General features: G+C 37.9%; 1 protein-coding gene across 1 annotated transcript; it reads right to left on the bottom strand.

The window, feature by feature from the left end:
* Nucleotides 1-1,807: 1,807 nt before the first annotated feature.
* Nucleotides 1,808-13,980, bottom strand: PRMT10 (protein arginine methyltransferase 10). Its single transcript, XM_088969593.1, has 8 exons — nt 13,659-13,980; nt 12,798-12,990; nt 12,552-12,657; nt 5,478-5,667; nt 4,016-4,201; nt 3,823-3,906; nt 2,496-2,718; nt 1,808-2,068 (listed from the first exon to the last, which is right to left on the bottom strand). The coding sequence occupies exons 1-7, from the start codon at nt 13,857-13,859 to the stop codon at nt 2,542-2,544; spliced, it is 1,137 nt and encodes a 378-aa protein (XP_088825719.1). The 5' UTR covers nt 13,860-13,980; the 3' UTR covers nt 1,808-2,068; nt 2,496-2,541.
* Nucleotides 13,981-14,453: the final 473 nt, after the last annotated feature.

Below are 14,453 nucleotides of genomic sequence, written 5' to 3' on the forward strand. Positions count from 1 at the left end.
ATGGGATTCTCTGTAAGCAAAAACTTACATTTACTGTGAAAGCACGGAATACATCTTATAAATTTAACACAGATATTGCAAATGTGTAATTCAATGCTATGTGCAGAGTTTTTGCTTGCAGGGATCTTAGCTGTCTGATGAATTATTGTTGTGTAGGTCAATGGGCCAGTTCTGCCCAACTGCCCAAACTGAATTGAACCGATTATGTTGGTTTGGTTCCAAGATTTTGTCTCAATTAATAATTGAGTTGGTTTTGGTCAAAGTTCGAAGTATTGATACATATCGTACTGATGGTTTACTGATATGCCCCTTCAGGGGCTGTATCAGGGCGGCCACCGGTTCAGAAGGTAGCCAGGCCTTAAACTGACCTTTCTGAACTAGTTTCGAAAAAAAATAAAATGTAAAAAAAAAAGTACCAACATAGGCCCGTGTCGATATTTAGAACCTTGGTTCCGGTTCTTATTTGTCCCAAACTGATTAAGACCCAAACCAATTATTTTATTAAATGTATAGTATTTTCTTAATTTTATTATATTTAGTTTTTGAAATGATAAATTTGATAGATAATATATGTGACGATATTAATTAAAAATAAGTAGTTTATTAACAATATAAAAAATTTAGTATTTTACTATCATTTTTATTTAGATTGTGACGATATTAAATAAAAATAATCGGGTCTATCAGGTAATTAACAATATAAAATTTTAGTATAAAATATGTAACGATATTAATTAAAAATAATCGGGTCTATCAGGTAAGACTCAACAGGACCAGATTATTAATTGAGATGATTCTGGTTCATTAGCCCTAGTGCGACTAATCCCTGGTTTGAATATAGCCGCTAAAACTTCAAAAACGGGCAAAGTTGGAGTAAGAATAGAAAAATGGATAAATTACAGATATGTATCATCTTTTGGGGTGGTGACAGATAGGTACTCTGAATTGAGAACACTTGATTACCCTGAACTTTGAAAAATAGACACGTGGGGTCCGTCCGTTGGTATTCTGTCCGTTAAACATTAGATAATGCCCAAAACTTTCATTCTCACATGGACAACAAATTACTACCAAATAAATGGACAACAAATAATAGATTCAAATTCTCCATCCACAGCATTCTCGGGATGAACTTTCCTCTGTAGAATGATCTCAAAAATATAGAAAGTCACATTATGTAATGTTTAAAATGGACCCAACTGTTGCAATTGAAAGTTCAGGGTACCTATAACCATTACTGGCTGACCAACCCCGCCTCCAAATAGCGGCCGGAGGGCGGACATCCTGATTCCTGAACACCGTACTCACTAGACTATTAGAAACGAGAGATTGCAGACAGCAAAGGATCTTGAAAATGTGAAACTAGCATACTATTACGGCACTACACCTTAATAGCTTGTGAGAATCAAATGATACGCCTTGCATTTACAAGTTGATAATCAACCACCATTTAGACATGCATCTGATCTTAGATCAACCCATCTCTCTCATGGGGAAGGAGCCTATACCACCTGGGGACAAGGAGAGAAAGTTTGAAAGTTCAAAGAATGGGTGTTCCATGCAGAATGATATTGATTTGTCTCTAACTAGGATTGGGTCTGCTTCCGGTCAAGGTGGACAGGTTGAGATAACGTGAAAAAAGAAAGCCTTAAGAGTAAGAACATGTAGTTTCTCTTGTACTAGTCATACTCGTATCCACAAGATTGATTCAGTATAAACATCTAATCAAATGAAAATCTTTTGATTGAATTGATTTCTGACCTAGAGATCTCCCAAATGGATCTCTTAGATATCTAAAACACGCACGGAAAGAACTTATACTATACTTATATTTTTTGTCACCTTTAATACAACATCGGATTTCAAAACAAAATTCTTGTTAAGCTAACAAAGAGGAAAACATTTGAATGCTAAGGCAACAAAAACCAAATTCCCTTGTTAGTATTTGAACCTTCCAAGGTGGCAAAAAAGTGACTGTAGACATCCACAAAGAGATGCTCATATATAGTTACAATTCCAAGATGACCCATATCAGGCTTATGAGTTCTATGTCGTGCCTCTTTCCTCTCTGCAAATAACAAAATTCTATGTTAGAGAAGTCAGAAATAAACACAAATTAGAAACAACAGCCAAAATTTAAGATACATGGGGAAAACCTTAAAGAAGGAATAGACGCACAGCCACAAGCCTGTGCACCAGAAAATGCCAGATCCGAACTGATATGCATGCATGTAAAGTATACCAACTATTTGTATGCATCAAAGAAACTAATACTAACAATTGTATGTCCAGAATATTTCGATATCCACTATCCAGTAAATATGAGAAGATACATAAACAAAGAATATAAATATGTGCATAGAAACATTAGCATACAGAAAGATTGAGGATTGGTTGGTGCATAAATTGTAAAAAGTAATGGAACGAGGAAAAAAGGAAACACATCTTATGTAGAAACACATATTGTCATAACACCAAGGAAGTGATGAATGTACCTGTCTGTCTTGTTCAGGACCAGGAATATCTGAAAATTTTCCTGGTTCATTCTATATAGAACTTTTTAGTGAGGGGTTGGAGCTGCTTCCCGGATGACAATCTCATCTCACAACCAAGCTCAACCTCCATCAATCGGTGGTTCTCTTTAGAGCGATTCATTGAAAAAGTGACCATCATATCATCCCCTTCACCAACTCGAAGAGGAGGGTGCAAGAGGAATACCTGTAAGAAATCACAATAGAAATAATGAAGATGAGTAACAATGATATAATAAATAAATAATAGAATTTATTTTGACATCTTCCAACTAAATGTGATCAGGTCACATTGCCCTTTTGACTACAGTAATACAGTTCCTTAACAGTGGCAAGGGAAACTAGTAAAGTATTCAATGGGTCAACCATGCAAAAAGTCTCATATCAGCATATCAGTGCATGTGCCAAACCACCAGGGCTCCCATTTGATGGTTTCCACAACTCTAGACACCTTTATACCTGCTGGATTGGATGGTTGTAACTTGTAAGTTCATAACAATCCTTTCATTGGCATGCTTTAGGATACTTGCAATATTTCTATCCATCCAGAAATATGAAATGGCTCAATGGGAACAATCATCTAACCATGTCATTAGGCATAGATTGCTTTTTTTATTGGAAGTGTTAACTACTTAATTAAAGATTTTGCAACCCTTGGTATAGGGGGTTGAAACCAAAAAAAAAAAATTATAATTATAGCACTGTTCAAAACATATTCTCCCCAACAGTCCCTTGTTTTGCTAAGGTATCAGCTAACCCATTAGCTGATCTTATTATCCAATTGAAGCAAAATACCAACCTCTCTTGTTATACTAAAGATTTCCATTTATCAATTGTCTGTCCAGTCCAGGCTCCCAAACAACCTGACTGCATCCACCCAATTAGCAATTTAGAATCCCCTTCAATTGCAAAACCATTAAATTGCAATGTACACTTCCATGCCATCATCAATCATATACCTTTTGGGTAAGTACATCAGACTTCTTTAAATCTGATAGTCAAATTGATTCTTCTAAGGCTACAATTGTTTAAATGCGAAAAAGGCAGAGTTTCACCAAATCAAGTAATGATGCACAAATTGAAAAATTTCTTTGTTTGTGAAACTAAAATGGCAGAAACATCAGACTTCTTGTACATCTGATGGTCAAATTGATTCTTCCAAGGCTACAATTGTTTAAATGCAAAAAAGGCAGAATTTCACCAAATCAAGTAATGATGCACAAATTGAAAATTTTCTTTGTTTGTGAAACTAAAATGGCCCAAATGGTGTTAGGAAAAGAACAGCCCCAACCTGCTGGCCCCAATGTGTCCCATTATCTATGCTAGGAGCAGTTGTCAACTCAATCTCATGGCTAGCTGGACTAACACTGCTTCCCTGGGCACCACAAAAAGAAATGCTGATTATAGTTAATACTCTTCTGTAGGCAAATCCCCTAATTGATTCTATGATCAACTTTATGCAGGAATAATGGAGACTGACATACTCGAAAATGAACATCAAACCATCCTGCAAACCCACAGAGTCTTGTCTTCTCTACAGTTATGGATGATGAAAAGTTTGCTCTAACAGTAAGAATGTCATTTACAGTGGCTGTTAAACAATCGATTTCTTTGATGACAGCAGGCAGCCCTATAACTTGTTCAGGGTGGAGGTTATTCCACAATGCAGTCTGCAAAAATTTAATACCAGGCTTGTTAGCATCCATATAATTGCATAGGAACATGCAGCATTACTATTTAAATAAAAAAGAAAAGAAAATAGGGAACCCTTAATCCAGCACTCAAAAAAAGCCTTCCATATCGACTCACATAAACCCATGTTTGAACTTTGCTACCTGGACCTAAGGCAAAAGGCACATTGATATGATGATATTGACCATCCAGTCAATTGTGTTGCCCAGAGAAATTGTTAGTATTGCTATTGACTGTCCCAGAAAAAAAAATGCAACTAATTTGATGTTAAGATCATCTAACTATTTGGATTACAATATAATGTGTAATGACCCAGAAAAAAAATGATACAATGCCAGTCAACAAGAGTGGAGATACCACATACCTTCACTGGGTTATTTGGTTTTTCATTTGATTGATGCAGCATGTTTATATTTTATCGGATGGTTGGAAGAAATTGCTGTGATTATCAACTCATTAAAACCAAATCACCCAGGTGGAAGCACATGGTCATAATCAACCAAGTAGAAGCACATGGTTATAGATAGTTTCTTTTCCTTTACTTCCTTTCTTACAAGTAAATGAAAGAGAGAAGGAGAAGAGTACATAATGTAAAAAAAGAAGAGACATATAGGAGGTATTTGCAGAGGGGACTTCCCTTCACCTACCTATGTTAGTGGTGTTTCCTAATTTTCTTCTGTCTTCCTTTTTCTTCAAGAAAACTTCTCTTTTTCTTCTTTGTACTCTGGATTTTCTTAGGACTCTCTGGGAGTGTTATTCCCTAAGACACAATTTCTCTTAAGGAGCCCTGAAGCCTCCCTCTAAGGAGCTTAAATAGGGGGTGAGGTAGTTATGCAACTACCTCTTCCCCTAGGTGGATACCTCATTTAGTTAGCCTACTAGTCAACCCATCTATTTGGGTTATAAACTATTTTAAGTTTATTTAATATTATGGGCTCGTTAAAATTTTTCTTTCAATGCCCCCTGTACCAATGTGTGGTAAACTCAAGTTTGGCATTAAGTCAATTAAATTTGGCATTAGTCCTAAGGAGAAAATCCACAGCAACAAATTGTAATTTTATCCTTCCAGGACTAGGAGGGAGATCGATAAAAGCACATATCATGATTATCAGATATAACCTTTGCAGTGTATGTAATGACATCTAGAAAAAAGTATGAAGTTAGGAAGGGAACAATCATTACATTACAAGCCACACTCAGTACATAGAGGGGAAACCATAATTTTGTAAGTTATGAATTTCAAAAGTCCATCACCTGCAAGTAGTATTTCCTCTGCTCTTCATGGAAAGGCTTTGTTAGAACACTCATATCAACACCATAGTAGGTTTTAGTCTCCTCCAAAAAGCTATGCCAGTCATTCATAGCTGACTCATAATCATTCATCTTTTGGTCCCCCTGTCCAGATCTGATAGGTGCTAACCACATGCGGGCATGACTGGGATACCTGACAAAACCAAATCTCTTTGAGATGATTATGCATGGAATTGATACCATCAATACCAATTGAGCATACTCAGTCATTAAAATGATAGTGTACTTTATTTTGGAACAAGGAAAAGTATGCATTATATTGCAAAAAGCTATCCAAGAGTTTACAAAGAGATAAACTCAGAAGAGCCTGTACAGGAAGAAACACCTATGCAATCAGGTAGCAAACAACAAACTAAAAACATGTAGGAGCAGTGCAGCGGCTAATTACAGAGGAAATCAACAGAAAACATGAACTCGAAAGAGAAATGCTGATGTGGATGAGAGCACTCTTGCAGCTAAAAAAACTGCAGTGATGCTATGCAATAATTCATCTTCTTGAGACATTTTATCATCAAACACCCTACTATTTCTTTGTTGAGATCGTGGGGTGTTACCTTAACACCTTCCATTAGGTTGTATTCAGTTTTTTCTTTAATATAAATTTCCTTTTACTCTATTAAAAAAAAAAAAACTACCATTCTTTCCTTCCAAACCCTCCAGAAGATACAGATAGTAGCAGGTATGATTAGATTCTATACAATCTTACCTCGTTTTTTTTTATCAGCAACACAAATGATTTTACTAATAAGAAGAAAGCACGGTTACAACAAGAGGTTGTGAAAAAAAAAAATGAACACAGCTTTAGAAAAGCTGACCCAACCCAAGAATTACAGTCAAGCCAATACAGATGAGTTCTTTGTACCCCTTGCTTAGCAAGACCATCTGCCAAGCTGTTGGCAGCTCTCCTCACCCATGTCCTTTGATAGCCATTTAAATCACCTGAATTCATTCCTCAAATGCCATGTCACCCCCTCCCCCTTCAACCATTTCACGACAGTTTTCAAGTCTCCTTCAATGATCAGTCTATCAATACCCAACTCTTTTGCCTTCTCGACCCCATATACTGCAGTGAATAGTTTTGATCTTCCCTCTTCTACTCAGCCCCTTCACCATCAAGTTTGCAACAGATCAGGCATGGACTGTAGGCATACCTAGCCGAAATTTAGAATCTTCAAGAAAAAATAAAACCCAAATCTTCCACAAGATCTGGCAGTGAGAAAATAAAACCCAAAAGAAACTGCACAGGACTGAACCGAGAATAACCTCAACTTCTGCCATTTCCACATCCTACAGTCAAGCCCGCCCAGACAACCAACCCATTAATGATGCCAAAACACTCTAATTATGCAATCTACTTTGAGAGAGATACATTAACAGAAACCATAACAGACACTAATTAGGTGCATATTCACCAAATTTACGAGAGAATGACCAATTACAGCTTATTATGTGTTCTACCAATCTGTTTTCCAACAGACATTAATTAGGTGTATACTCAACAAATTTACAAGCATATGAAAATGTTAGATGAATAATGGAGGGGGGAGAACATCAATATGTTTCCCAGATTATGCTTCTTTTTTTCAAGTTTCTCTTTAGTAGAATTACTTAAAAAGCAAAGACACTTAGGTTTACAGATTATGCATGCAATCTAATGTATTACTTATGAAGCACAAAGAACCCAATACCTTTCCCAAGTACTCAACAGTCATGTGCTTGTTCCAGTGTACATAGAAAGCAAAGGTCAAACATTTGAAAAGAGCATTTTTTTTTTATAATTGAGCATTTGAAAAGAGCATTTTTTTTATAATTGAGCATTTGAAAAGAGCATTTGCTAAATCCAAATGCTTAGAAGGTAACCTAGGGCTGTCAATGGGTCAGTTCTACCCAACTGATTGAACCAAACCAATTACACTCACATATTATATTAAATGCCAAACGTTTTATGTGTAATATTAATAATATAAAATGTCTAAAATAGTAATTTTGTACAGGCTAAAAAGTAAAAACAACTTGAACGAAACCCTACCCTAGCTTCTGTCAACAGCTGAGAGAGGAACAAAGCTTTTCTGATCAGGGCATTTTAGTGGTTCAGTCAATGCTAGGGATGCCGCCTCTGAAGCTGAAGTACAGGCCCTTTTTGAGGGTCTCAGATTTGTTAAATGTTTGATCTCCAGTTCATTGGTTGTGGAAAGGGATTCTAGAATAGTGATGTGTGGGCAACCAAGTTGGAGACAGGTCTTTGGAGGATTTTTCATTTCCTTCACAAGATTCACAATCTCTCTTCTTCCCTTAGGTGCTGCTTTAGATGGATTCCAAGATCTCTGAATCAAGTAGCTAACTTCTTAGCTAATTTGTCCTGAGTGGGCTATTGGCTTTTTTGTAACAAAGTCCCTTCTTTTTTTTATCAGTAAAAGAAAAATTATTTAAAATAGATTTAAGACAAAGATTTACAACATGTAGATGGGAATGCTGTTCCCCATTGAGTACATACTTCTGTTCCTCTAGAGCTCAGCCCAAAATAATTGTTGCCTAAGTGCCCCTTGTTTTGCAAGAGCATCAGCTAGCCCATTAGCACTTCTGACCCATTTGAAATCGGCTTCTACCTCCTTTGCAAACTTTTCCACTTCCCTAATCAAGTGTTTGAAAGTCCACAGAGTAAGTTTATTGTTTGTAGCCCATGAAATGATCACTCTTGAATCTCCCTCCACCTCAATATGCCTAAGTCCTAGTTGCTTAGATAGCTTCAGCCCTTGTAACAGAGCTAATACCTCAGCTTTTAGTGAGTTACCAGTGCCAATCTGACCTGAAAACAAAGCTAATACCCTCTTCTCAGAATATCTGATTACTCCTATACCCGATAATACCGGATTTCCAAAGGAGCTCCCATCAAAATTCAATTTAATCCTGTTGCCTTCTGGGGGTTTCCACTCCATCCGTACTTTCTCTCACTCTTGAAGACTGTGCTACTTCTGTCCATGTTCTTAGGATGTCTGTGACTGAGAACTCTTGAAAGCTATGAAAGGATTTTACCCAATGAGCTACTTTAACCTTTATAGTGTTTATTACTTCCTCCACCATCCTACTTTTCTCCAAAAATATTCTGTTATTCCTTTCTTCCCATACTACCCAAGCAAATTGCTGCCTTCGTAGCTCTCCACATTACCATTCCTCTTTATTTTGGTTGGCTCAAGAAATCACGGTTGAAAAGGCCTGCCACATCTTGAGGGGGAACCCACCTGCAACCAAAGAGAACACAAAAGAACACCCATATGTGAAGCACAAAAGAACAAAGATATTAACAAATGTGAGAGGGTCTCACCACTTTCCTTACAAAGGGAGCGCATGTGAGGAGAAAGGCAAGCAAGAGGCCTTCTTCTCTGCAGCATATCACAAGTATTTACCTTGCCAAGGACAATCTCCCAACAGAAAGCTTGAATTTTTGGGGGGATAGGCTTACTCCACACTTCTTTCACAGGGAAGTTTCCAGCTGGGATGCTAGGCAAACCAAGAACACTGAAAAAAGAAGAGCAGGTAAAGAGACCATCTCAAGAGCCTACCCAAATTCTGGAATCTACCAAGGACAAGTCCAAGTAAACTTGTCCTAGTAGATCCAGCAATTGAACTAGGGACTCACATTCATTTTCCCCAAGGCCTCTTCGAAATCCCAAGTTCCAATCAACCCATTTGGACCAATTGCTCCTAGATTAGACACAACTTCCCCCTTAAGGTTTAAAAGAGTATAATCAGAAAATGATCTTTAAGTGGGATTTCTCCTACCCAAAGATCTTACCAAAAATGAACTTTATTACCTTGTCCCACATCAAAATGAATGGAGCTGAGGAGGGTAGGATATATTTCATGAATTGCTTTCCAAGGAGAAGCCGAAGTAGCATGAGGGGCAACTTTAGCATCCTAGCCATTACCATCCAACCCATGAATGCTCTCAATAACTTTGTGCCACAGTCTATCACTCTCAAATGGGAATCTCCAAAGCCACTTTCCTATGAGGGTTCTGCTCTCAATAACAGTCCCTTCTTTTCATCTTTTGTATATCCTCTCTTGTATTTTCGCAACCCTTTTTTGAATATAATAGTCTCCATTCTTCAAAGAGAGAGCGAGAGAGTGTGTGTGTGTGTGAGAGAGAGAGAAATAAGGATTTTGAACCTCCCTTAGGTGCTACTTTAGATGTATCCTTCTCCCTCTTGTGGAGAAAAATGTCAATTTTAGTATAGAGTTTCTGATGAGGGGTAATTTGGCCCTCCAGTGACATCACACCATGTGGCACTTCCGAAATTCGAACCGTTGCCTCAACGCCATGTAGGCAGTGACTTGCCTTTGCCAAGATGATAGAGTTCACCTTAGAGCCACCTCGGACACACCTCGCACACCTTGAGAGTGCTCCAGCACCACCTCGGCAGAGCCAACCTGTATGCACCTCGACAGGATCAGGCTGGCAATCTCGTCAGGACCGAGCCAAAGACCTCGGCATGAGGGGCGACCTCCCGTTGAGGTCCCACCAACCTGATTGAGGTCTAATTGGCGACCTGCGTGATGTGGCGACCAACCTCCACTACGTGCGACTTATCGTCTTCGAGTCCTCCAGGATCACGTCGTCTAAGTGATGGTTAGCCCATAAGCCACATCCTCTTCGAGATCTCAGACGCGCTACGTAAAGCTCACGACTACATGCGCCTATATAAAAGCATCCCTTCAACCAGAGAAGGTACACACAATTTAGCTCTCATAATTCTCTAGCTCTCTCGCTTTCTTGCATTAACACTCTTCGCTGACTTAAGCATCGGAGTGCCCACCCCAGGAACTTTGAACATTTTCTTACAACTTGGCCAGCCGACCTCGTCAACCCGACGTCCGAGTTGTCCTCCAGTAGGGAGCAGCAGATCACATACCATCAGTTTCTTAGGAACATATTATTCCCCAATATCGAAAGGAATGCTCTCGTCAATGCTGCTCAATCTATTGGCCACTTTGAACTTCCCAACGAGGTCGATTAATCGATGCTCAACTCTGGAGACTTCTTGAAGAAGTTCCACCATACCCTACTCAAGATTCACCTTGAAGAAGGTGTTCTACTCTGCCCAAAGGCACTTGGCACTTCCTGGTCACCAAGGGAATCCCCATTGCTTGACCATTGTTGCAACTTTTACTCTTCCTGTTCCAGTGAAGAAAACCGATGCTTTGGTGGGGTTTAGATTTGGTCAAATGGTAAGATGGGGAAATTTCTTGTCTTTGTATGATAAATTGATGGTATAGAACTATTATTAGCTCTCTAAACACAAGATGGATGTGAGACTTATGTGGGTTAAAAGAACTACTAATGCCTTTGTTGACTCTTAGCAAAACATGGGGTAGAGAGAAACCAAATAACTTTTCTTCAAAAAAAAAAAAAAAAAAACCTTGGTTACCTAGTTTGTCTTTGTCTATTTTCCTCTTCTCTCTTCACTCTTCTTGCCTTCTCAATTTTCACTTAACCCTAGTACCCTACCCAGCTTCTACCGCTCACAGTGCCTAATCTTCTTTTTCTTCTTTATAAATGGGTCTTATCGGGTTAGATCCAATTATTCCAATTAACAGTTGGTTCAGTTCTGGATCTGAAATTATAGAACTTATAGGGTATGATTTCGGACCGGGATAAGGGTTTTCCCATTGGTTTAGGATGGTTCTACCCTGTCCCGAACTAAGACCCAACCCATTGACAGCCCTAAGATAACCACAATGAAGGAGTGAATTCATCCTTAAGCCATTTGATGGACACATAGGTTACAACATTACATTTAGATCTTTCTTGCCCAATTCCAAAAACTAGACCAGCCAATCTGACAATATAATAGTCAACCGCTTGAAAGAAGTAAACCTAATCAATTAAAAAGTATTTAAATATAATTTTTCATAAATTGAATTTTACAAAGATTATTTAGTTATTTACCAATCAAAATATTACAAAGATTATCTATCACCTGTTAAACTATAATAAAAAATTATTTATCAAAAAAAAACTATAATGAACAATTGCCATTTCAAACTTTCCGATCCTTCCTTTTCCCTATTTCCCTTCAAATCTCTAAGATCCAAAGATCAAATTGCCTCACAAGAAGGCTTTTGTCCAATCATGTAGAGCCAGGATGTTGGTCCATGAAAACTATGCTTTCAAATAGCATGAATCTTCCAAATCATGTTTGCCTTGGGTAGCTTGCCTTAGCATTTTAGATTGAAGTGAAACTTAAGCAAGAATATTGATAACCAGGTTTGAGGTTCCAATCTCAGTACCAACTGATTGTGGATCTGTAAGTTATCCAGCTAGTCATAGCAAACTAGCAGAGACTCGAGATCAAATCCCATTGCCACAAAAACAAGAACAAAATGAAGAAGTAACATGATGCTTACTTTGGCATGCACTTTTTAATAGAAAAAAAAAACCATAAACAGAAATAGAAAGAGATACAATCTCATCATATTCTCATACGACAAGATTTCACCAAGGCAAAAAGAGAAGAGTCAAGGAAAATCCACCCCCGTCAAGACAAGGCCATTAAAGCCTCAACCCAAAACAAAAAGAAAAAAAGACAAAATAATCCCAACTCCCCCTCCCTGAATACCTTTGCCATGCAAATATGCAATTACCAGAAGCTTATTTTCCAACATGGTTTAACAGATAACTTAAGGACTACAATTCCCAACTCCCCTAGTGCAAGCGTATATACATATTTCAAATAATCACCAAACACTATAATAAGAAGGTTCTTTGATAATAATCCCATGCATTTATGTTTGATGATGATGATGATGATGATGGTAAGTTAAAAGTAACAAATAAAAAGTAGCAGCAATTTATTACTATCCAGTATCCACTAACATGTTAGTTTGGAAGAAAACCATTTAGAGATATCTGCAGTTCAGAAGTAACATTTATTATAAATTAAAAAATAAAATAAAATCTTGCTCAGAAGAACAAACTGAAACTTTAGTCCTACATAAAACAACATAACGGTGACTTACATTACCCCTGTTGGCTTCAGCCAGCGATCTCTTGCACATATTACAGAGTCAAACATAGATTCACGAAGAAGAAAATACCCCATCCATTCTGAGATAATTACATCAACTGCATATAAATCAACCTCTCAGGTTAGGATAGGGGAAAATACAGATCAAATAAAACACAAAAATCCAACATCCTTGGGGTGACAAAAATTCTTCTGTCTTTGCACTTTGAGGACAAATGCGAGTCAAAAGTTTACGAGCCTTTCTCTGGAAGAGTTATATCCTCAATAGAACCTTCAATCACTTCAACCACATCTTGAAGGTTATTAGCCTTAACAAGTTCACGGGCATGTTCAGACATCTTAGTTGCTTCAACAGCATAGACCTTACGCGCGCCAGCTTGTGCAGACCATATTGCAAGAATGCCGCTCCCAGTTCCTACATCCAACACCGTCTGCCCCATGGATTCACCATAATTAGTCATAAATCATATTCATATAAACTATTGCACTTGTATCTAATGCGTATTTCTGAATGTACAAATTCAAAGAAAGAACGGAACTTGATAAGGAATAATGTAACCATATCATATTTCATATATTGAAAAGGCAAATAAGTTCCCATAGACCAAGTGACCAACTATTTTCTCTTCCAGATTTCCAGTGTACTCTTCTAAACTTCCTAAAATAAAAATAAAACCCAGGTCATAGTCTACAATCCTACTAACGAAACAGCATTGCACTTGTATCTAGTGCGTATTTCTGAATGTACAAATTCAAAGAAAGAACGGAACTTGATACGGAATAGTGTAACCATATCATATTTCATATATTGAAAAGGTAAATAAGTTCCCATAGACCAAGTGACCAACTAATTTTCTCTTCCAGATTTCCAGTGTACTCTTCTAAACTTCCTAAAATAAAAATAAAACCCAGGTCATAGTCTACAATCCTACTAACGAAACAGCAACTAGAAAGAGTTAGCAAAGCAGACAATATCTTAGCCCTACTCTTCGCGTCCTTGGTGAAGAAACAAATGCAACGAACAGGATATTCAATTCAGCACTGCCTCGACAAAACGGATTAACTCAGAATAGAGGAAATATGGAGAACCGAGACCTACCTTACCGCGAAAGTGCTCCTTGTTCTCGAAAATGGCATTAAAGTAAGCATCCATGCGAACTCTATCGCAGAGCATCTCTTTCTGGTGATACAGAAAAGCATAGGTGCAGAAATAGTTGGCGAAATCGACGCCTTTGTCGACGACGACTTCATTGCCTTTGGCCATAAAGTTGCCGGCGGCGCCATTACTCGAGCTGCCCATGTCACTCTTTCTTCACGTTTGACAGAGAAGGAGAGGGAGGGAGAGGCCTCTGATATTTAGGGCTCCGCCTTTACTCTTGTAGTAGTTTAACATAAATATGGGTGTGGAGCCCAGAGAGAAGAGGTCAAAGGAGGGGAGGAAATGTTGACTTTAATGCCTGGCGCCTTCGGATCTACTACAAACAATATATGTATAACAGGCTACGTAACCCAATCAAAAGAAAACACGTCATCCATTCGTGGCTTACTATAGGATGCAAACGAATCAAGATGTTGGAATATTGAATTTAACCCGATCCGAATTAATATAAAAAATAATAATAAATTTCCCACCCTATACTTCGTAGAAGCATCATTTTCTGATGACGCCTTTTTTTTTTGAATGTTGCTGTAAGGTAGGATGTTTACTAGAACATTTTTTTTTTTTTTTTGCACTAATGCTCCAAAAAACGTTTTCAGCACAGGTATCCATTATCCAATGCCACATCACTACCATCTCACATCCTTGTTGATAGTAACAAGCTGCAGCTCCAATAAATGTCAAACTTAATGTTATTCCAAGCCATGCCTTCCCAATTTTCAAGACTAACTTGAA

Source organism: Nelumbo lutea, chromosome 2 (genome assembly GCF_056320005.1).
Source record: "Nelumbo lutea isolate HS-2025 chromosome 2, American lotus-T2T, whole genome shotgun sequence".
Classification (NCBI taxonomy): Eukaryota; Viridiplantae; Streptophyta; class Magnoliopsida; order Proteales; family Nelumbonaceae; genus Nelumbo; species Nelumbo lutea.